Raw genomic sequence first — 24,431 nt, 5'->3', positions numbered from 1 at the left:
CACAAGTCAAATTAAGTTTAGAGAAACGCCACAAAGAAATAGAAATTATGAAGTGCTTCATTTTTAAAGTTTTAAGCACACATAGGTTCTCTGGCTTCCCACAATCACATTAAACGTTTTGAGGTTTACATTTTTTACAGTAATCTGTGTTGTTTTGGATCGTTTTGTTTCTCTCTCTCTCTCACTCTCTCTTTTTACACTAATCCGTGCTTACAGCAATATATGTGCCACTTTGAACACAACATGTTGTATTTGACATTCAGACTGAAAGGTTAATGTCATGTTACTAAACAACACAGAGGGACGTTTCCTTTGCCACATTTATTATGGAAATAATGCTGTATTAAAAATAGGTAACAACATGTCGAGGGAAACTATAGTGCAATCATAAACATAAACAGTTAAATCAAGCTTTATTTACAGGATATTTACAGATTTTCAGCTACCAAGGTCGCCACAGGCTTTGCTGAACGTTCGCGCCTTCATTTGTGTCGCTGGAGCCTTTTTTAGTATTATTTTGTGTAGGAGCCGCAAAAAGAACAGCCTGTTTGGCTTCAGTGGAGCGGAATGCTTCTTCTGCTGGTGGAAAAGAAGACGTGCTTGCATCATGGACTTTCAAAGTTTTCGTTCTGGTCGTTTTTCTCTCCTCGGTTCCGGATGCGGATGGAGAAAGTTTCTGCGCCCCACTCTGAGTGTCAGTTTGCTTCAGACCGCTGTCCATGGTGCTGAAGATTTCCGCTCTTCTCCGAGAGCGAGAGAGTTTATTGGAAAGCTGCGATAACATCCAGCGGTCGCTCGCGTTTAGATTATCTGCCATCAGCAAGTACTGGTTGACATTGGTTAGACATCTGCGGAAGCCACTTTGGTAGTCGGAAACGTCGAAAGCAGACGCTGCGCCTTAAATCATGAAAAAGGCATCTCAAGGTCAGAGACATTCAAATTCTGCATAAAGTTGTGTTGTCAAAAATACATGAATATGTCTTCAAGAATGAAGTCATAACTCACAAATTTGAATTTTTTGGAGGTTCTTCAGATGTTTCACGGTGAGCTCCAAGATGTCAGCCTTTTCCAGTTTGCGCTTTCGAATCTGAGAAAAGAGATTACACATTACTTAAATTTTTTTCGTAAAAGAAATGCTAGCTCATCAAAAGTAGCAACCCAAATTGTTCCAGCTCTAAAGTTGTGGTTCTCATACTTACACTGCTGCTGTAGTAGCTCTCCAGGAGACATTTTAACTGGTCCAGACACTGGTTTATGCGCGCTCTTCGCTTTTTTTCCATGAGTGGTTTGGACACCTGTAAAGCACGCGTAAAGTCAACAACCCATGCTTCGATAATTCGTAGTAATTGTGAGGAATTTGCCGTTTATTAAGTTCCCTTTAACAAGTTCTTTTACACACCTTGTTTCCAGCAGTGGGTTTGACTTTCTCGATGCAGTCTGTCGTCGCCACCATTCTCTTAGTCCGTTTTGATTTCCTTGAAGTTAACCTTTTTCTCTCTCTGGCCCACGGACGAGGGGGTTTATCCTGAGTGGATTTATATAGAGACACCCACTTAACATGTCAATGCAAACAGGCCCGCCTCTGTCTCTCGCGCTCAAATGGGCAACACTGGCAGCCATAGTTGGCTTAGCAGCCCACACTAACTATAGAATCAGACTCTAATTATTTGAAAATCTATTTTTTATGCTGCTCCATGGTTAATAACTGAGTATAAATGTATCTCGCCTTGATCCAAACTCACACAGCCTGGAAGTATTTTTTAAATTATCTGGTTCATATTTTTATTCCTTCAGGTCCTCGGGTTCGTGCAGGGCACAGAGGAATAACCAGACTGGAGTTTAACGGGAAAACAGACTTATAGCTCTAGATCTAGTTATAGACTCTATGCAATCTACTGCTTCATATGTTGTGCAGTGTCTACCCGGTGTCTAATAATCAACTTGTGTGGCAAAGTAGCGTAAAAATAGTAAACATAATGATAATGGTTTTACTTGGTATGCAGCATGGACACTATTGACTCCTGTATTCAGTCTTTGTGCGTGAGTTTCACGCCACCAGGTTGAAGGCAGCACCGTGGAAATTCACGTCGTGTCTCCACAACATTCCAATTTTCCGGTGACCGCTGATAGTAAAACCTCTGCACCTGCAACATCTTATTAGATCAGCCAGACTGCTTTTTAAAGGCAAACAGTGCAGGTATTTTAATATATGTTTATATATAGACTATACACGATAAACGCCCTAGATGCTGGAACAAAAAAAGCAGACGAGGTTCCAAGTGCCTTGAGGACACTTTTACACTTTTAGCATTCTTTCGCTATTGTGCGTCAGCACTTTTTGTCTTCATACCAGCCTCAGTGAGGCACCGAGGAGAATCGCGGGCCGCCCCTTGTCCTTGCTCCCTCGCTTCCCGATTTTCCACACTTCCCGCTGAAAGGAACTGAGCCTTGGGAAAGTCATAGCAGCTGAAACAATGTATTGACCATAGGATCACCGCAGTCCACTGGGCATTTTGTGCTCAAACTGACCATCTGAAAATAGGAAAAAAAGGGATGAATCATCTTACCAAGATGTGTAACAGAACTATCGGCCGGGATCTCAGAATAACCCAATAATAAAATAATATCAGCAAAATGTTCACTAAGCTTTTTTTTAGTATGAAAACATCATAAATTCCTTCCTTTATTCCTTAGTTTTTGTATATGTAATTGGCATGTTGTGTAAAAAAAGAATAAATGTTGTCTTTAATAAGGCCGAGAGACTTTTTATAGTCTTTAATTAACAAAAAAAGTTTTATGCACAAGCAAAATTCTCATATTTACTATTATTATTATTATTATTATTATTATTATTATTAGTAGTAGTAGTAGTAGTAGTAGTAGTAGTAGTAGTAGTAGTAGTCCACACTGTGATAATTTTGCTTTCAGTCATTTAAAATAACATTTGGTGTTATTTCTTTTATATAAAACTATAAACACAACATGCCACATGTTGTTGTTCTGACAGCACGACAAAATACAAAAACTGCTAGTTGACTCATTCCCTGACAGTGGGTGATACTTTAAACGAGGACACGTGGTGTGGCCCACAGGAACTCTGCACCCCGTAAGAATTTTTTTTGAAGCACCCATTGAAAACAAACAAAGCAAAACAAAACAAAAAATGCAGACTCAGTAAAAACTGATTAACAAAACGGTGTTCATTTTTAACTGATATTATAAAACACGCATGAGATATGAAAGTTAAAGGGTTGTGGGATCGAAGTGGGACTAAGTAAACAAGGGCTTATGGCGCACTGGATTTTATCGCTGTCGTTTTAAGGTAAACGGGCTCAGTGTATGCAGTTCATTCAGTAGATGTATGGAGCTGGTTGCGCACTTCAGTAAAGTTTATTTGAGAGACACGCGACACAGTAGAGAAAACCTGTCTCACACTGCCCCTGTTCTCCTGCTTGATCCTGTGTACAATGCCTGTGTTGAAATGAGTGAGGCCCTGCTAAAGGAGGGGCATATTTGTATTCAGTCTATAGAGGCCGAGAATGAAAAGAGGCCAAATTTTAGCGGTGTTCCACTGATCTTTTCTTTTGCTCTGATTTGTAACTACAGTGTGCATCAAAAGACTCCTTTCAGTTTTAAACCGAACCAACACTAGTTCCCTCTTCATCCTGCTATGAAATGGTAATCAGTCAACTTCTACAATGTCCCTGCTATAACCCTTTTACCAACCGGACATTTAATTTAATTTAACGGGCTTCTGAAATCCAAGGCTGATGTTAAATTTATTGCCTTCGCAGAACTAAACCACAGCCGTGAAGTCCCTCAGTCGAATGAATTGAATTGGCAGAGTTGTGTCAGGAGTAACTAATTGAGTAAAAACCGAAAAATTGCGGGACACAGTTCTGGTGTTATGCTTCAGCGTTTAATCGGTATGAAACTTGGCCGAAATGCTCTGGGTGTAAGTGGGCCTTCTGATGCCTTTTGTCCAATATCCGTCACATTATCTGCTTTTTCACGCTTGGTTTTTACACAGGACCGTGGAGGGCTGATTTCAGCGTGGAGTCATGGCATCAAAACACTCGCCTGTCTTGTTATTCTGTGTCACAGAGGAGCGATTTCCCCGCTGATTACTCGGTGTAATTTCAATTAGTGTTGGATTTTTCGTTAGGACAAAGGAATAAAAAAAAAGAAACAACAGAAACAAAACTAGATTTCCAAAATGAAAACAGGCTTGTTTCTGAAGTGGCGGAATGCAATCAGGCTTTGAAACTGTTTTCCTCCAAAACCGCCTCACCTCTGTCGTAAGTTCTTACGGCATCGTCTACCCATGAGAATAGCGCAGCGAGAAACTTGTGTCCTCAACGGGCATCATAATACAAGTGCTATTAAATGACAAGTTAAGTGTATGTTTTTAAAAAGGACAGGTCCTTCGCTCCACTTTTACTTTTCAGCCTCAGGTCATTCATTAACGCGATTGGACCTTTGTCATGGATTCCTGCCGGAGGGGACCTGACAAAGATGCGGTAATAATTGGACTATTGGGGAACTTGTTAACAACAATTAGTGAGGTAATTATATAATTACTGCAATAACTGTTTTCTTCCTAAAGGGAAAGTGATGCATTTGCAAGCCAATAGGCTTGTGCCTAACAGTAGGCTACATGGGTAGAAATACAGAGGTCACCTTCATGTTAGGAAACGTCAGAGTAAAATAGTTTATTTTAAAAAGTAATTAAAAACTATAGTTTTAGAGCAACATTTATGTTATATATAAGCTATAAAGCAATGCTTATTTACGTGATGCAAGTGAAGTGTATTTAGATATATATAACAGGCCAAGAAAAAAGTAAAAACAGCAGAAATTAAATCTTTAGTATTATAATTATATCCACTTTAGCCCGTGTTATGGAAATATATTGCAGGTTATAGCCACTCCTCATGGCCTCGCAGACCTGTTAAAATATGCAAACTTGGGCCCAAAAGTTGGCTCACCGTGAGCGGAGCAAATCGATGTACCGCCTCCCATTCAGATGGACCCGAGGCAGCACTGGTGCGCCCAAAAGGCTAATTGTTGAGCAGCAAGGCCACAGTAAAGAGAGCAGGTACACGAACAGGTGCACTGCAAAAGTAATATTGGAAATATTGACAGGATTTTCTGAAAAGCCACGCGACGGACCTGTTGGCAAAGCTCTGATCACACATCAAATGAAAACGGCATCATGAATTTCTATAGACTGCTCCTCGGGTTATTTAGAGACTTCTTACTTTGGTTTGGCAACATAATGGCCTGTGTTTGCCTGTGTGTGCCGGGGTTACCGCATGAAAAGGACAGAGGTGCACATTAACATCGCTTAAGGTTTTCTCAAGGGCCGAAATGAACTGACTGGAAAGTAACTTTATAACTCGCTGGAGGATGAAACCTTTGTTGGGCTCTGTTGTGAAAGACACAAGAGCCTGACAAAAGGAGGGCGCCTTTGTTAAACACTAAAGCGCAAGGGTATTGATGTGCCTTGAATTGCAAAACATCTGCCATTTACTCTGAACGACTAGAGCGAAATTTAAATGAAAATAACCAAGCAGCCTTTAGCGCGGTGTCTGTAGCCGTGCGTAAAACAACAGTCATATGAGCAACTTGGAAAACCCCCCTTTTTGTTTTTCAGGTTTAAAAAACATCAAACCTTCCTTTGTCAGTGTGGCCAGATGGATCAACACACGACGCCCTCTTTAACTGTAATAGTGCAATACTTTTTTTTTTTTTCTTTGCAGACGTTTAATCTAGTCTAAGTTCAACTCACAGTGTCTTACTTTAATGTTGACAGGTCCCTATAATGATAGAGGCTTGCTGGTGTGACTGCTTATTGTGAGTAGAAAGACCACTGTGAATAGAGCTGCACGGACAGGTGCAAAAGTATTTCAGATGCTTAAGGGACTTTCTGAAAAGCCACGAGCTATTATGAAAGTTGTAGGCTCTGGTCAAATAACAGAAGACACAGATTTCCTCGGGATATTTAAAGGCTTATTAAAGACTCTTACTTTGGTTGGATACACTAAATTACGTGTTAATATTTAACAAAAGACCAGAACAAAAAAACGAAACGAAAAAGCAACCCAGCGATGAGACAGTTAAAGGCTTTGTGTTAAGGATGTGCAGACTGAAAAATTGCTCAAGTGCAGTCATTTAATTAGCCGTTAGCACTTTTAAACTTAGATTTAAAAGTTTCACTAATATTCCAGTTTAACTGTTCCTAAACACAATAAGGAATTATTAACCCTTAACACTGAACTAATGGAAGCTATATGTTAATCTAAACTCGTGGTATGGACTCTGACCTTCGAGTGATCTGTGTCTTTCGATTAAAAAAAGGTATATAACGTTCAAGGAAAATCCCATATGGACACCAAATGCAAATTGCCTCCATTAAAATGTGTTTTGTTTTTCGCGTTTGGGGGGGACCAGTTGCTGACCAACTTTTTTTTCCCATGGTTTTCTCTTTATCTGGGCAAAGTGGAAAATTGAAAGGTACAAGTGAAAAGGCGTGGGGCGTTACCCTGATTTTCCTCGCTCTATATTTTGTCAGACAGAAATGTGTGCCCCCTTAGCTGAACCAACTTTTTTTAAGGAAAGAAATCCATTCAATGAGAGGCTAATCCAAGTTTAAATTGTTAAATAGAAAAAAGCTGTTGGAGTCTGTTGTAAGTTGCAGATAGTCATATCACATTGGAAGCATAGGCTCATTTCACCCCAGTTAAATTGCTGAAGTTGGTAATCACACTGAAATTCTGCATAACATCGTGTGTGGCGAATGTAACTCTGAAATCAGTATGAAATTGTCAATTTGCTGGTGTCAGCGTATAGCCCTCCAAACGCGCCATATGCCATGCTAAGTGGCACCATTCACCAATTCGTTCCTACTTTCACGGTCCATCCTCCCCTTTTCCCTGCCAGGAAGCTGAATGGCCACAACAAAATGGCAATTTACCCTCTCGAATTGCTGCATACCCCCTGCGGGAAGGCTCTTTCCGTTTCACTTCGCGGGGCATCCCAATCCTACTAAGCGTCACGACGTGAAACTTTGACTTTCAAATGGAAAGAGAAGTGTTTGACCATCAGTGCTGTCAGCGCTGTCTCAATAGTTTGTGTCTGGCTATAAATTTGACGGGACATCAAAGAAGAGAGTAACAAAACGAGGTTGGTAAAGAGGCCAAACAGCAAAAGTACACGTAACTAAATTAAGGAATATGAAGGGAAACGTTTGATCTCTGATCCAATAATAGCCTACAAAGAAAAACGAGTGAAGATCCTTGCATGTGATCATCTTTAAGATCACCAATAAACGCACACACTCGCCATTTTTTATGTTCTGTAGGCATAAAATGCATCCAAATGAAATATATATCTCCCCTAAAAAATGAACCATGTTCATCGATGTCAGTAAGGATAAGCGAAGACAGTAAGGTTTTCAAGCTGCTGGTATTCATTTAGCTCTTACTTTTAACTTACCACCCACCTGAACCATGCTGCTGAATAATCGAGAGTTAGTGGTTTAATTCACACCTGGACAGCCCGTCTCAGAGATGTCTGATAGGTTTTTGAATGCATTGGGCCTATTTTTTTTTTTAAATTAAATTGAAATAAAAGTATGTTCACAAAATGACGGTCAGTCACAGACTGGAAGTTATTCATAGTAAAGCGGTGGTAAGTGTATAAATTCACAAGCTCAATTTGCCCAGAAGCCTGTATTCACTATCCAATTTTTGACAGTTCTTCACTGTAACATGTACAATTCTTTTCATAGTGCAATACAAAACTGCATATTTTTCACCAGAGTTTGGCTTTGCACTGGCAACGTTGAAGTACAGTATGGTTGAACCAATGGCCTGCTTGTAGGCACGCTGTGAAGTGATGCCACCAAGTGGTCACATTTGCGTTATAGCAACCAAAAAAGAAAATAGGAAAACATCTTATTTCATGTTTTTTTAATCACAGATTTTTACACAGCTGTTCATGAAAATATCAGAATTAGTACAGAATTCATTCATGTGTATATTTACTTCATGCTTCAAAGTGATGGAAATGCATATAACTTTAAAAGATTTTGAAAACTATACATCCATTCTTTAACATGATTTACATAAACAGAAACTATAACCCCCAAATAGTTAATTTAATCTTGTGCCAGAATCCTACATGGCTGACTACAGATATGAGTTATGTGAAAGCTCTTTAGAATATAAAGCACATTTCTAAAAATAAAATTGTTTGCTTTAAGTAACTCAAGCATGATTTACATATATTTCAAAGAGGATTTGACATTAGAGCATTGAACTAAAAAAGATCCATCTATGACTTCTCTATCTGAAGTGATTGATACATTTCCTGAAGTGAGCTACTGGCTAATTGTTTTGGTATAATTTTGAATGAGACCTTGGAAGTACTGCTGTGTGTTTTTGTGGGGTTGAAAAAGAATGATGAAACATTTTGGGAGGAAATACCAAAACAGAAAAGAGTACAGGCTGGAAAGTACAGCCAGGGCACTAAGAAGCTGTATGTACTTCCCACGGTAAAGCATGCACTCTGTGGCGAAGATGATCCAAGTGAGGATCAGCAGGAGGAGGCAGAAGGTTATTGCTTTGGCCTCATTGTAGTTTCTAGGAAGGTTTTTGCCCATGTATGAGAAAATAAAGCAAAGAGTGCATATTGATGACAGTAAAATCACAGAAGCTGTAGATGCTTGTAGACTGATGTCACAGCTGAGTATGATTTTGTCAGGGTACCAGGATGTTTCATTATAGGGGCTTGGAGGTTTACAAGAATAGCCAATAACGAGGAAGATTGCTTGAATGACAAATGCAACAACAATGACCAGCCACTGTCCGTTATATTTTACCCACCAACTGTGGAGCTTGGGGATCTTGGCTGCTATTTTAAAAATGCAAACAATCTGAAAAGAGCGCACAACAAAACATGCTAGACAAATAGTGTAGAATAAGAGAAATGGTAAGTATCTCAAAGTACAAAGAGGGACTGTCGGCTTACCAAAATGAAAGAATACACTAAGATTACTCAGACTTAGACAGCCTAAAATTAAGAAGCACATTGGTCCACCAGCAGATCTGACGACAGGTGTGTTGTAGTTGACTGAAAAGAGAACAGACATGGCTAACGTCATGCCCACAAATGCACAGGCCGCTACGAAGACCAGTATAGCCACAATATCTGTGGCTGATATGTACTCCACAGCCCGCAGATTACATGATGTACTTCCCTCTTCAGACCATTCGATGTCCTTACACTTGAGGCAGGTGTATGGACTCTCTGTTTTACAAGAGACAATAAACCATATTAATAGATTTAAATTTGAAAATGTTCCGTTTTTGATCAAATTTGTTTGCATTATTCATAGCTTCATTACACCCAAAATAACTGTAATAACTGAAAAAAACTGCATCAATACTATTGAGGAGACAGTGGTCCATTTAGTTTTTAAGGATCAAGGTGATTCTTTAAAACCACGTGAAATAATCTTTATGGGAAGAAACAAAGTACTAAAAACATTGTTACGGCACTTCTGTAGAATTTAGATATCTGTACTTTACTCTTTACTTTAGTATTCATTTTTCTAACAGCTTTTTACTCCCTACATTTTAACACAATTGTCTGTGCTATTCATTAGATTTTCAGAACAGGCTTGTTACTTCGGATTTTATGGATTTAAGGTAAGTTTCTCCCCCCAACATTGAGTGCCTTCCAACTGATTTGAGCTTAAATGGAGCTTATTGAAATAACAGAAGAAAGAGGCAAAAAACACATAATATATAATTTATGTATACTGTTTTGTATGATTTATATCATTATACTCAGGGGTTAAAGTAGGACAGAATGATGCATTCTTTATTTGTTTTTTGGTCCAGATGTCTGTAAGTTGTGGTCGCAGTTAGTGCTATATGATAGTACAAATTCAGGTATCAATCCAATACCACGTAAGTACCGGACCGGTATTGCTGATTCCAATACTGATACTGATACTTACAGCGTATTTAGGGGGGGGAGAACAACTTGTCATGATTTACTTATTTTCCACAACAATGAGTTAACATAAGAAAGCAGTTTTTTAGAGACCTGAAATGTAAATGTGCTTGTCTTTAAAGCTTTTTGAGTCAACTTCTGTTGATTAAATGTACTATATTGATGAGACCCTACAACAGATTTTAGTGTTTCCCAACCTGCCACACTTTTATTCCTGACTGTGCTCTTTCTTCTTAGGTGTGAAAAAGTTTGTATTCCCATGTACTAAATAAAAAAAATATATTATATTAATACTTTTTATTACTACTTGTGCCTTTTCACTTTTATGTGAGCAAAAGAAGTTAAATCAGTACTTTGTTTTTTTTAATCAAAGTTTTTTTTAACACATACTGTATATCTAAACTTGTACTTAAAGAAAGTATGTACTTTTGCCATGATGAACCTGTATATTTAGTCACGTTGCAAAACATTACCCGTAATGTTGACGTAAGTTCCATTTGCACAGATTTCACAGTCGAAGCAGCATTCATAGATTCCATTTTGCTTTTTTATATATCCTGCAGGACATTCTGGGGAACATAAGGAAGTAGGTACCTGTACAAGACATTTATTTAGCACATAAAATAAGTTAAAAAAAAAAAAAAAAAAAAGCATTTCTGAAGGGTAGCAACAGATTGGGGAGAAAAACCAACACAAAAAAGATGCTTTATATACAACAACAAATGCCAAAAAAACCCCTGAAAAAAATAAAATAAAAACAAAGGATCTTTGATAGTGTGTTTTGACTTTGGCTGGTGCTGTTAAATCATCTTGAGACAAACAAACAAACAAACAAACATTTTTCATATATTATATTTAACTAAATGTTGTATTAATAACAACAACAACAATAAAAACTTACTTCTCCATTGGTGTGCCATTCAATTTTGCTATCATCCACGAAGAAATGCACTTGTGAATTAAAGTGATAAAATCCAATCTCCTGTGCATCACCACTGTTATCCCAGAAAACTACTGAATAGGATCCTTGCTTTAGATTTCCGTTGTCATCAAACTGAATACTATTATTTACAAGTGTAAAATTTGACTTCCTCAGCTCTGCTAGAACCTGATGTGTGCAGAAAAAATTACACAACCATTAATTCTTTGTATTTAAAAGAAAAAAAAATCATATATTGATGATATAGATAGTAGACCTAAACTTTTTCACAATATGAAGTGACAAGTTCTACAACTATTGAAAAAGAGTTTGGTTTCAGAATTACAACAATACGTCGTCTCAGTTTCAAACGACTTGCAAGCTATTGTTAAAAGATGGAATTCAACACAGTAGAAGGCAATTCCCTGTTCTAACTGCTTAGAAGCATAGAGAGTACTTTCTGTCAGTAATGACTTGGTAATATTTGGGTAATTTGGTAACAAGAAAGTAATAATATAGAAGTATCAAGTTATTATCAGTATCATAAAGATCATTAGCAAATCATTATCCAAGAAACCAGTTGGTAGAAGTATAGTTTATTATAGCATATAATATGATACAATGTATTAATATGGTGGTAGTAATATGATAACCTGTGCATTTAAATAAAAAAAAGAAAAGAAACACTTGTTGTAGTAAACTCATAAAATATAATAAGGTAATATTGGTCAGTGCTTCAAGACTCTGGGACATATTTATCCTATTATAATGGTAAAACTAATCCTACATTGGTCCTCAGTATTTTTATTTGTTTCAAGATGAAAATGCAAAGACTGTGTTTTAATGTTGTGGCCTATTACCTGGAAGCATGTGGTATTAACCAGAAATCAGGGATGCAAAATGCAAGACCGCCAGTTTCTAACTACTGGCATATTATTGACATATTAGAAAAAAAACCCTCCAGGAAGTGTCATGACTACCTGGAAACATGTGCAGTAGTTTCTACATTATAACCTGGATTCAGGAGTGCAAAAAAACCCTGGTTGTTAAAGTGTGTTTAGCTGGAAAATGAAGCGTATATAATCAAAGGAGCTTGCAAAGAAAAGCGTCTGGACTTCTTTAAGTTGCTTGAAGACGTTTCACCTCTCATCCGAGAAGCTTCTTCAGTTCTAAGGTCAAATGGTGGGGAATCCCAGATTTAAACCTAGTGGGAGTGTCCCCCCACAGAGGGACAAGAGGACCCCCTGATGATCCTCTAATCGCCTGAGCCAGGTTCACACCTTGGCTCAGGCGATTAGAGGATCATCAGGAGGTCCTTTTGTCCAATAACTTGTACTGTATTATAGTACATTATTACCACCTTTACATAACATTATTAGACAGTTCTCAGGATGATTAAAAAAAGGCTTGTATACTTACAATGTAGGGGTACACTGTGATATTGCTATCACATTTGTCAGCTCCACATCGTAAGGTATTGTGTAAGGCATGAGCAATGGCATATATGGCAGAGTAAATTGCAAAAGAGTATGATGGGTCTGCAGCAAAGATATCCTCAGGATTCATGCAACTACAGTTACATTTCTGATTGCAAAATGTGTCTTGCTCTGCATATTTACAATGAAGTTGGGCTTTGGAAGAATGCAAAAAATCACTGAAACCAGGTATTGTCACTACTGGCTCAGCTACTCCAAGTACGGTTCCAATGTTTTTGATTCCTTTCATTTTGGGGAGTTTTTTGTTCAAGGCCCATGCATCCCCTGCTATCCACACCTTATTTGTCACATTCAGTAGCATTGCTGACTCAATGAGAGGTTCAACATTGTTTTCTAGAGCAAAAACAATAATGACATTTATCTGTTTTGCCTCCATCTGTTTGAACGTTTGAGAGTAATTGGTGCTGTCACTCAGGCCTTTGGAATATGGTAGGCAGATCTCAGTATCCTTTATCCTCTGAGTGAACAAATCCAGACCATCATTACCATAATCATCATCACTGTTAAGGAAAGCAACCCAGCGCCAGTTGAATTTTTGCAAAATTCTTACAATCACATCTATCATGTTTGAATTGGAAGGCAATGTACGCAGGAACGATGGATATTTTGCCTTATTTGAGAACACAGAAGTAGAAGTTGCATAATTAACCTGTTAAATAGAAAATAATAGAGAATTTGATCATTTTCAGGTACAATAAATAATGACAAAAAGAAGTCATAATCTTTCTATAAAACTGTTTTTGTCATATTATTTGTTAACAACTTACCATAGGAACAAGATTTATCATGAGTAGCGGGGCTACGGTCAGGGATTGAGTGCTTGTGAAAGGACCGACCACAGCTATTACTTTAGACAGAACACTTTGTTTGTCACTCCAAGGTTGTATTGAACCATTAGCTGAGATTAATTTCAAAACACCTGGAAAATTCTGCGTATCTGAGCAGTGGTCAAATATGTCATAGCCAAGAGATACATTTGGCAGTAAATTGGTAGAGTTATTAACTTGCTCTACAGAAAATCTTATCATCTGAAATCTCCGATAATTTGAGAATGTGAGTGGTTTACTGAGGACAAGAAGACAAGAGAACAGGATTAACCATAAAAATCGGAAATATTGCTTAAAAGCTTCGTATTTCTGTAGTTTTGTTATTATTACATAAATTCAATTGAACAAGGACACAGATCAGATTAAATTCTATACTACGTAGTTGGACTTTGTAAAGGCATCCAACTAGATTTATCATAAAACTTACGTGGTGCAGTCGAGAGCTTCTGGTCTTTCATGATACACAGAGCCAGTGTTGTCATGAATGTGAAAAAGTCCACCTATCAAATAATCCCCTTCGAGCTGAAACTCTGACGCTGGGACAGTATGTTGAGTGCAGACATGTAGAAATGCTCCTAGCAGACAGAAAGATTTTAAAAAATGTTTCATTGCTGAAGCTCTTTCTTAGTGTTCTGTTGTGCACTCTACCAAAATGTGCCTCTGCCTTTAGTGAGTGATGATACAGTGATGACTGTCCCCTCCCGTCATCATTTACATGCACATGGTGATGCTATAAATGGTTGAATGAACTTTCACAAATCAGTATGCAAAAGCATCCAAGCTGCTGTTTGTGCACAAAGTTGAACAACCATCACAAGCAAATTAGTGTAATGCTTCTATCTGGAATAACTCAATTAATCATTTCCTTCCTTTAGACATTACTTTAGATTTTATTTGACTCCGTGACAGATATGAGGTCTTTAAAATATCTTTGTCTTCTTTGGGCGCAACCAAAGCTAGAATTCTGAAATGCTGGCATAAATACTGGCATAAAACGTTTGGGCCTTGATTTAAAAGCCCTTTGGCTGGTTTTATGTTTTTAAATCATGTTACACTATCACAAAATCATTACATCCACCGTCAAACTATTTATTCGTATTTGTAGATATTTATTAAAATGACTGAAGCACACTAATGCTAATTACAAGCTGCTCTTTCCACTGCAGAAAATGTGCCAAAATGCATTTGTCCTTTGGAAGAAATGTGTACTTCAACTAAGATTGCACTAGGTCCGAGCAACAAAAGACAGAAAAACAACAACTCACCCCTTGATCATTACCAAACAGTAAGTGACCACATCCTCTTACAAATGATCCCTGTATAATTTAACATGTAACCACACAGGCCATTCAAAATTTGCAATCACTCAGCAGATGTAAGTGGTGAATGACAAGAACCCTAACCCAAATTTGAATTCAGGTAACTCCCTGTTTGAAGGGCAGAACTTTCTGGTTCATATTAAGAGATAGGTCTCATCTGGTGAGACTGTGGGCTGATAAACAAAAAATGTGTTTCAACTATAACTCTGCATTAAGATCAAATGCAACAAAATATTACAGATAAACTTGCTTTAACTAGCAATAGTCAGTAGTTTGAAACACTTTCATATAGAATCAGTTATATGCTAATGGTTAAAGTCATTAGGCATAATAACAGTCATCTGTTTGTTTGTACTTTAATCCCAAAACATTTTCTTTACTTTATAATTAAAAGTGCATCTATTGCAGTTACGTTAGGTTTTGTATTATTATTATTATTATTATTATTATTATTATTATTATTATTATTATTATTATTATTAGTAGTAGTAGTAGTAGTAGTAGTAGTATTAGTAGTAGTATTAGTATTATTATTAGTATTATTATTAGCACAGTTTCCTTCACCAAAACATTTCTTTGGTGAAGGAGACCCTGTCTTTAATGATAAAACATAGGTATGATGCTGTATATGCTGAGTCTGAAGGTGTGCCCATGAATATAAAAATCCCTCCATGGTACACAAATGCCTATGACTTTTTTTACTCTCCACCTTTGGCGAATTATACACACACGTGTAAAATGCCATTAGTTGGAAGGAAGATATCCTTCACAGCCACTGTATTCAAATATGGTGGAGGAACATCGGAACATACAGCAAACCCACTCCTATGTATTTTTAAAAGATACATTTTATGTTTATGAGAATGCATCAGTTTGTTGGAAGACGTAATTACACACTATGTATATCTATGAATACATTATGCTTTTTTTCCTAATAAATAATGCCAAAAAATGACCTTTAATGTAAAGCCTTGTTGTTAAAGCATCCAGTGCTTCTATCAGTGCACTGTGACATCATGACATCAAGAACACTGGACATTTAAACTTGTTTCCTTCTGACATGCAACATTGTCAATAAACAGTTTGCCAGAATATGATATTAGAGGTGAGATAACATAAAATTACATTATTACTTATAAATAATAGAATTGAAATTTAAGGAGGCTTGAATACCCTTAAAAAGTGTCTAAACAAGGAGCAGAGCAGTGCTTTTGTATAAATGCTAGGTAAGTTTGCTAGAACGGGCGATTAATGATGGAAACCCCACAATTTATCATGAAAAGAGGCATTTTAGAAATCCACATTGTAATAAAGATGCAGCTACAGGTACTTGGACTAAATTCGGAACAATGAATGATAGTATACAAGGATGTTTTTAGTGAGATGTTGTATTACTATACTATACTCTAGGGCACAGGTGTCGAACTCCAGGCCTTGAGGGCCGGTGTCCTGGATCCAACACAGCTGATTTAAATGGCTAAATTACCTCCTCAACGTGCCTTGCAGTTCTACAGAAGTCTGGTAATGAACTAATCATTTGATTCAGGTGTGTTGACCCAGGATGTTATCTAAAACCTGTAGCACACCGGCCCTCGTGGCCTGGAGTTCGACACCCCTGCTCTAGGGGGTATAGAACATCACTGAAAAATGTAAATAAACATCTCATGTCTTATCTACATGATCACTGATTTGTCTGTACCTTGCTTAAACAAGTTGCCTGTTGGGAAAACAAAGAGAGCACAATAACAAAGGGAAAATTACAAAACAACATTTTGCAGTTGGACAGAATTGGCTTCCAAACTTGATGTGTTGATGAATAAATTAAGTCTGGAGAATTCACGACTTGTCTAGTAATGGTTAAACTTTATTGGGTTTTGCTTATTAATTAAGCGCAATATGAGTGAAAAGCACTAGTACTGCTACTACTACAGAAAAACAAACAAAGAAAACCTATCCATTCAAGAAAAGTTTACATTTTATACAGTACACATAATTGCTTTCTTGTGAATAAGATGAGAGAATTGATACCACTCTCCTACGGCTTTGTTGAGAACAAGGTTCTATTCAGAACCAATTGATCGTAAAGCCTAGGAACAAGGTAAAAAAACAGATTATCTTGGTCCAAAGGAAAATATATATTTATGTAATTACATTGTAAACAGGTATTAATTAATTAATTGTCTTATCTCATTTAGAGATAATTTCATTTAGAGCAACATAAGTGTAAGTAAGACTGGTAACTTTTGAGAGAACAACATCTTCTCATTCATTTTCATCTAACTCTTGTCACAAAAATCCATAAGCATATTTACCAAAAGAGAACTCCTGATCTAAATAAGAAAATTACTTAAAAGCAACATTTTAGCAGAAGGCACTGAGTACATTAGTTTTTCTGCCTGTGGAGACACAAAATTATCAGAGGCAGCTATTGGCTAATTGTTTTGGTATAATTTTGAATGAGACTTTGGAAGTACTTAGGTGTGTTTCGGTGTGGCTGAAAAATGATGATGTAACATTTTGGGAGGAAGTACCACAACAGAAAGCAGTAAAGGCTGGAGAGTACAGCCAGAGCATTAAACATTAGGATGAATTTCCCACGGTAAAGCATATATTGTGTGACAAAAACAATCCAGGTTAAGATCAGCAGGAGGAGACAAAAAGTTATTGCTTTGGCCTCATTGTAATTTTTTGGTAGGTCTTTTCCCATGTAGGAGAAAGCAAAGCAAAGAGAGCACAACAATAAAGGTAAAATCACAGAGCAAGATATTGCTTTAGGATTAATTTCACAATCAAGTAGGATTTTGTCTGGGTACCAAACTTTGTCTTGGTAGGGTTTGGGTGCAGCATATGAATAGCTAATAAGAAGCAAGAAAGCCTCAGTGATAAATGCCACAGTGATGACTAGGTGCTGTCCATGATATTTCATCCACCAACTGTGGAGTTTGGGTATCTGGGCTGCTATTTTGAAAATACAAACAATTTGAAAAGAGCGCACAACAAAACATGCTAAACAAATAGTGTAGAATAACAGAAATGGTAAGTATCTTAATACACAGAAAGCAACTGTTGGCTTGCCAAAGTAAAAAAATACACTAAGACTAGACAGACTGAGACAGCCTAAAATTAGGAAGCACATTGGTCCCCCAGCAGATTTGACAACAGGCGTGTTATAGTTAACAACAAAGAGAACAGACATGGATAATGCCATGCCCACTAAGGCCCAGGCACCGACCATGATCAGTATAGCCCAGTTATCTGTAAATGGCATATACTCCACTACACGCAGATCACATGAAATACTTCCTTTTTTAGACCATTGTGTGTCTTTGCAGTTGATGCAGTTGTAGCGATCTTCTGTTTAGACAACAAAAGGACAGACCATCATTAAACTGATTTTTGAAAAAGAAAATGCTGCAGGTAACTTATGATACATGAAACTCTTAAAATAATTTACCTGTGATGTTAATATAGGTTCCATTTGGACATATTTCACAGTTAAAACAGCATTTGTGGATTCCAGTTTGCTTTTGTACATATCCAACAGGACATTCTGCTGAACATAATGAAGTAGGTACCTGTTCAAGGATATTATTTTGTAAAATATACAGACAACAGGAAAAGGACTGCAGCCACAGTTTTTAAAATTTAGGGCCGCTCACTAGATACTAACAACCACCATCTGTTTATTTACTCGATAGTATGTTTTGCCCCTGGAATAACTACACTAGTGTGTCTTTATGTACAAATGTATCATTTGAAAGGAAAAAAGATACAAAAAATGATGATTTGATTACTTTATACTGTCTAAAGTGTTGATATACTGTATGAAAAGATTCAAAAACACAACTTACATCTCCATCTGTGTACCATTTAATCATGGTGTTGTTGATGAAGAATTGAGGAGATGGATAAAAGCTGTAAAAGCCAATCTCCTGTGCATCTCCAGTCTGATTCCAGAAAACTACTGAGTATGATCCAGACTTGAAATCTCCATTCTCATCAAATTGAATATTCTGGTTTAAAAGTGTAAAGTTTGACTTCTGCAACTCTTCTAAAACCTGTTGTAGGCATAAAGAGGTAACTGTAACAGGATATTCACACTTATTACTTAGGCTGTTGAAATAGCCCAGAGAAAGGAGAAACTGCAGAATGGTGAAACCTTTTACAGAAAGGGTACATTTTAAAGATTTTGAGGACACAAGAAGTAGGAGGTAATGGCTGGATGGATGCATTTTAAGAGAGACGTAAAGTTTGATACTATGCCTATGCCCTCCCCTTACTCTGCTGGAATAATAATCTGGCCAAAGGAGTCCAGACTTTAACATGATTGGTGCAGTATGGGATGATCTTGACAGAGAATAGAACAAAATGCAGCTGCAATGTCCTTCAAGAAGCCTGGAGAACTATTTCTGATGTTACTTCTGATACTGACTTTTAAGCTCAATAAACTTAGAGATAGAGAGGGTGGCATCTTATTCTAGTTTACCCACCTTATATACCTTGCTCTATGCAGTGTGTGATCACAAAAAAGATAGGAAGGATCAGTATTTTAAAATGTTTAGACACACATAGAGGTTACAGTTGTCAGTAAGATGAAACACATAATCTCTTGAGTACTGTTTGCACACTTACCATATATGGGAACAGGGTAATCTTATCACTGCATTTACCATCTCCACATTGCAAGGCATTGTGTAAACCGTGAGCAATGGCATACACAGCTGAATAAACAGTAAATGAATAAGACGCATCTGCTGAAATGATATCCTCTGGAGTCACGTAGCTGCAGTTGCAAGCCTGATTACAAAACCCATTTTGTGCTTCATTTTTAAAAAACGTCTGTCTTTTGGTAGAGTAGATAAAATTATTGAAGCTGGGTACTGTCTCTACTGGCTGAGACACACCTAGTACAGTTCCAATGTTTCTGATTCCTTTCATCTTGGAAAGCCTTTTGTTAATGGACCAGGTGTCACATGCTATCCACACTTTATTTCTGAAATTCACTTGTACTGCTGTCTCAACAAGAGCTTCTGAAGTCGCTTCTGGAGCAAAAACAATGACAACATGTATTTTTTGTGCTTCTATCTGTTCGAATATTTGGGAGTAGTTTGTATTGTCATTGAGAACATTCGTATAAGCTAGGCAGATGTCAGTACCGTCGATCTTCTTTATAAAAAGATCTAGGCCATCACGACCATAATCATTGTCACTGTTTAGGAAAGCAACCCAGCGCCAATTGAAGTGCACTATGATCTTAACAATGACTTCAATCATCCTGTCATTGGAGTGCACTGTCCGTAGGAAGGAAGGAAATTTTATTTTATTTGATAGGCGAGAGCTGCCAACTCCATAACTGACCTGTCGAGAGAGTAATGGAGACATTTTTACTATTTCTCGTCATATATTCACGACTTTAGGTGAACTTCATTTTAGTTTAGAATTCTAACTTACCATAGGAATGAGATCTGTCATGAAGAGCGGGGCTATAGTCAGGGCATCTGTGCTTGTAAAAGGGCCGACCACTGCCATCACTCTGGAAAAATTCTTGAGTGGTTCAAACCAAGGTTGAATCAGGCCATTTACTGAGATAAGATTTAAAATTCCTGGGAAGTTCTTTGTATCTGAGCAGTGGTCAAATATTTCATACCCAAGGGACACATTTGGCAGTATGTAGGTAGAGTTATTAATTTGTTCCACAGCAAATCTCATCATCTGAAACCTCCGATAGTCTGAGAGACTGAATGGTTGACTGTTGACAGAGAAAGAGAGCAAAAGTTTTTAAATGAAACATAAAAATTGTTCACAACTGACTTAATGTAGTTATCTTAATGTAGTTACATGTAAATGTGCTACTAAGTTATACTCAGTGACTTAGTTTAGGTGAAGTTATATAATGTAAGGTGTGTCATTTGGTACTTTTAGAGTTCCACATATCAAGATTTGGTTAGAAAGCTTACCTGGAACAGTCAATGGCCTGTGGTTTTGTTTGATAAATACCGCCATGGGCATAATGAATATTAAAAAGTCCACCAATCAAATAATCTCCATCCAGATGGAAGTCTGTGGCTGACATTGTGCATTTAGTCAAAGTATGTAAAAAAGTTCCCAGCAGATACAGAGAAGTAAGAAAATGCCTCATAGTTACCATTTGCCAGTCTGATGTGGCATCTAATGAGATTACACTGTGCTTATAAGAAGCAATGCACTACTTGTATGAGCAAGTTACCACTATTTATTTCCATGAGCTTAGTGATGCATGGCTGTTGATATCGTGCATACGTACTTGTTAATGGTTGGAAGACAATTCACAAATTAGTATGCAAAACACATCCAAGTTGCTAAGTGCCTTTGATGACTGGATAGTAACTGAAATGCCCCCAGCTGTGGATAAATGAGGCATTCTTTTAACTTGCACTTGATTATATGTTACCAAAAATGATTTATTAAAAAAATGTATCCAATGCAGAAACCCATTGTCATAATGCCTGAAAACTGCATGATAAAACTTAAGCCAAGAATCAGTGGAGAAGCTTGATGAATACTGGCAGCACACTGGTTAGAATAAATTTTCAAAAGAATGTAATAATACCACTGTCTTTAACAGTATACTACATGTAAATATGTTCATAGTTGTAAAAGGTTTTTGATTAAGGGTTTGCAAGAAAGTGGCAAAATATACTTTTTGTTAGAGACTGATAAAGCATTATATATATTATTGCTTTCTCTTATGATACAATTATTATTTTATATTATATACAGTTATTTATTATTACACTTTTTTCAGCTAAACCATAAAGGCACCGTAAATTTACTTGCAGATCTCTAAAAGAGAGCAGCATAGGAAAAGTGACAGTTAGTAAGACAAAGTAAATCAGAGAACTAATTAAGTGAATAGACACATTATTACAACCTTTCAACAGTCTTAAGTGATGAGTTTTCTTTAATGTAGGTTTTGCTTAAGGGAAAACCCATGTATGACGGTATACAAGTACTGATTTGGCTGGAAAATAATATGGGGTTACAAGCATATGCACACATGCAAACTGTATTAATAATTCGAGGATGTATCTTTGGGTTATGCCTAAATGATACATCCTGTTGCATAAACATCCTGTTTTGCATGACTTAACCTTTGACCAAACAGGACATTGGTGAGATCATTTGCACACACTACACTGTGAATAACAATGACAAGTGGCCAGGCATAAGCTGCGGTTTCAACATAGTATTCATCATAAAACTGATTATTTTAAAAAATATATATATCCTAATATCATGTGTGTTCTTCTCGTGTTTTGTGTACAGGTATTTTTATGCCCCTATGGGTCACCTGCAATTCAATTCAATTTGATGAAAAATGTAAATGTTATCTGTATCAAATATTTCTTTAAAATATGCATGAAGAAAATAATTTTATATGGAGTCCTGCGCTCATGCAGTCAGATTTGTATGACAACATTAACCAAATAGCTGAGCAGAAAATGAAGCCCGCTACACAATTGAGTTTAATTGAATGAAATTTACTGTTATTAAACTGCAGTACATTTTGATGTTAAAATGTTTAAAACAATAAAATTAAAAATATCACTGAATTTCATTAGCCTTTTAATTAATATATAATCTTGTAAGATTTCAAAGTGTTTGTATATTTAAGAACATGATCTACAGTGAAATTAACAAAAGTACAAGTTCCATGAGGGAAATATTGTTATTTAGTAGCTTGAGTACAAAATACAATTGCTTCTTAACATATATAGATGTGTGACTGTGAAATCAAAATGATATTTCCAATGTTTTTGAACCTAAAATTGTTTTATACAGATTTATTTCACAACAACCATAAAAACATATATTACATATTATTACATACAAGAATTTTTTTCATTTTTTCATTTTATTGTTCCATGAAACAATCAGCTATGTGTCAGAAAAGATTTCCAGTATTTCTGTTAAACTGTATGAGTGCATTGCATATAAATACATTTCTCAGTAAAACAATCACACACAATTTACAAGGTTATCTATCTATCTATCTATCTATCTATCTATCTATCTATCTATCTATCTATCTATCTATCGATGGATAGATAGATCACTACAGACTTCAGGTCTGTAGTGATGAATAGAGCTATTGGCCTGATGAATATTAAAAAGTCCACCTATCAAATAATCTCCTTCTCGCTGAAACTCAGAATCTGGCACAGTGCATTGATCAAAGCCATGTAGAAAAGACCCCAGTGCACACAGATAAGCAAGAATATGCTTCATTCTTAAAGAGGTTTTTGCCAGATTACTGTGAACTATAACAGAATTTGACTGTCAGGCTTATGCCCGATATATAAGCAAATGCTTGCTCTTATCCGATGAAATACCATTTCCTCTTTTTCTACTTTAGTATACAAGTGGCTGCAGTATTTGCATAAACAAATGCTACCAAGACTTAGAACACAACTTAAAAATAGCATAACTGCACCACTTATATTAAACCAGTATTCAAGAAGAACTTTTGAAAAACTGCTTAAAGAAAATTAACTGTTGCTATTGAAGTGTTTTGTCAAGCATGGAAAAACATATGAAGTCACTCTTTTTAATGTATTTAGATGCCATTATTACAGACATGTAAGCCATGTAATTTTACAGTGTTACAAAACTATGTGATGAGTTTAATGTTAACACGATGTCAAGAGAGAAATCACACAGATTTAATGTCATTTTTTTCATCACTAGTTGGCATTTAATGTAGAGAGATGTGAGAAATTATTCACATTAGAATTTTCACATCTTTAAATTTTAATGGTACACCAACAGCTTTACATGCACATAATTGTTTGGATTTTATAATTACAGTACAACTGTTTGTAATACACTATATTACCAAAAGTATTCAATTGTTAAAAAATTCCAATAAACACACTCCTTAATCTTCTAAATGTTTTATTTCATTAAAGAAGGGTCTTAAGTGTAAATTCTGCCACAAAGTGGTGAGATGGCTCACCTCTCCTCTTCATATCTGGCACAATGACTGTAGAAAACATCTGGCAGAGGAAAGAGAGGACATACTACTTGTCATCCATCTCATCAGTTATCTGTGGTTTTCATATTAATAATGTGAAGGTGGTTGCTTGGCAGGCGGGAGTAGGACCTAAATGCAGGATTCAGAAACATGAGGGGTAGATTAAAGATGGATTTATTGAACTAAAAAAAAGGTCAAAATAAAATAAATAGCAAACCAGGAAAATCTAATCTCGGATACATTGGAGAAAACATATTGTGAAGGAGGACACAACTATGAGGGATGACACGAACAAAGGGAGACTCAGGCAATATATACATACTAGGTAATTAGGAAGATAGGAAACGCCAGGGAACACAACTGAACATCACACATGAGATATGACACTATCAAAATAAAACAGGAAGTAAAATACACACACCATGGCAAGGTGAATTAGTAATAAAATATAATTGACATACTACGTTAAGGTAAAACTTGATCAGTAGTGAATACTCTTTTTCCCAGATAGCAACAGACTCTGGGCAGCCCACCCCACTGGCCCTCAGGATCCACCTGCCTATGGACAGGGCACCATTAAACAGTGATCCCTTGTGAACCCACAGCAGGTCTGGTCAGTGAAGGAGGCTTTTTGAAATTTTCATTTTAAAATTTACTGGCTGCTTTCACACAGAACTGGGGCGGTACTTCTGTACTGTACACTATACTGTAAACTGTCGTGTCAAATATGCTTCCTTTATGGAGTTACCATTTCATTGAAAGTAATAATGAAGGTAACTGCTTTGTCTGAGTTTTTATTCAGAAATGTGAGATTGTGGCAAGTAAAGTTGGTTT

At 36.7% G+C, this 24,431-nt stretch overlaps 3 protein-coding genes across 3 annotated transcripts; all 3 read right to left on the bottom strand.

Annotated features, from left to right (window-relative positions):
- Window positions 1–442: 442 nt before the first annotated feature.
- Window positions 443–1,453, bottom strand: her3 (hairy-related 3). Its single transcript, XM_040048152.1, has 4 exons — window positions 1,400–1,453; window positions 1,200–1,295; window positions 1,006–1,087; window positions 443–897 (listed from the first exon to the last, which is right to left on the bottom strand). The coding sequence occupies exons 1-4, from the start codon at window positions 1,451–1,453 to the stop codon at window positions 443–445; spliced, it is 687 nt and encodes a 228-aa protein (XP_039904086.1).
- Window positions 1,454–7,935: 6,482 nt separating this feature from the next.
- LOC120743669 (taste receptor type 1 member 1) lies at window positions 7,936–13,899 on the bottom strand. The gene is made up of 6 exons (XM_040047383.1): window positions 13,693–13,899; window positions 13,206–13,503; window positions 12,362–13,087; window positions 10,925–11,131; window positions 10,497–10,617; window positions 7,936–9,312 (listed from the first exon to the last, which is right to left on the bottom strand). The coding sequence occupies exons 1-6, from the start codon at window positions 13,872–13,874 to the stop codon at window positions 8,384–8,386; spliced, it is 2,463 nt and encodes an 820-aa protein (XP_039903317.1). The 5' UTR covers window positions 13,875–13,899; the 3' UTR covers window positions 7,936–8,383.
- A 2,918-nt stretch (window positions 13,900–16,817) lies between these two features.
- Window positions 16,818–22,852, bottom strand: LOC120744035 (taste receptor type 1 member 1-like). Its single transcript, XM_040048151.1, has 7 exons — window positions 22,688–22,852; window positions 20,542–20,558; window positions 20,036–20,333; window positions 19,217–19,942; window positions 18,436–18,642; window positions 18,039–18,159; window positions 16,818–17,938 (listed from the first exon to the last, which is right to left on the bottom strand). The coding sequence occupies exons 1-7, from the start codon at window positions 22,850–22,852 to the stop codon at window positions 17,010–17,012; spliced, it is 2,463 nt and encodes an 820-aa protein (XP_039904085.1). The 3' UTR covers window positions 16,818–17,009.
- Window positions 22,853–24,431: the final 1,579 nt, after the last annotated feature.

This window comes from Simochromis diagramma, unplaced genomic scaffold, assembly GCF_900408965.1.
Source record: "Simochromis diagramma unplaced genomic scaffold, fSimDia1.1 OVJJ01000387.1, whole genome shotgun sequence".
Classification (NCBI taxonomy): domain Eukaryota; kingdom Metazoa; phylum Chordata; class Actinopteri; order Cichliformes; family Cichlidae; genus Simochromis; species Simochromis diagramma.
The sequence above is the reverse complement of the archived record's forward strand: the minus strand, read 5'-3'. Positions and strand labels throughout refer to the sequence as shown.

Coding starts and splice junctions, on each gene's coding strand:
- her3 (XM_040048152.1), bottom strand. CDS start 1,453: ATGGTGGCGACGACAGACTGCATCGAGAAAGTCAAACCCACTGCTGGA. Junction 1,296..1,399: donor AACCCACTGCTGGAAACAAG/GTGTGTAAAAGA, acceptor CGTGCTTTACAG/GTGTCCAAACCACTCATGGA. Junction 1,088..1,199: donor AGAGCTACTACAGCAGCAGT/GTAAGTATGAGA, acceptor CTCTTTTCTCAG/ATTCGAAAGCGCAAACTGGA.
- LOC120744035 (XM_040048151.1), bottom strand. CDS start 22,852: ATGAAGCATATTCTTGCTTATCTGTGTGCACTGGGGTCTTTTCTACAT. Junction 19,943..20,035: donor TGACAGATCTCATTCCTATG/GTAAGTTAGAAT, acceptor CTCTCTCGACAG/GTCAGTTATGGAGTTGGCAG. Junction 18,643..19,216: donor TTACCCTGTTCCCATATATG/GTAAGTGTGCAA, acceptor TGCCTACAACAG/GTTTTAGAAGAGTTGCAGAA.
- LOC120743669 (XM_040047383.1), bottom strand. CDS start 13,874: ATGAAACATTTTTTAAAATCTTTCTGTCTGCTAGGAGCATTTCTACAT. Junction 10,618..10,924: donor AATGGCACACCAATGGAGAA/GTAAGTTTTTAT, acceptor TGTCTTGTACAG/GTACCTACTTCCTTATGTTC. Junction 9,313..10,496: donor AACTTACGTCAACATTACGG/GTAATGTTTTGC, acceptor CTTGTAAAACAG/AGAGTCCATACACCTGCCTC.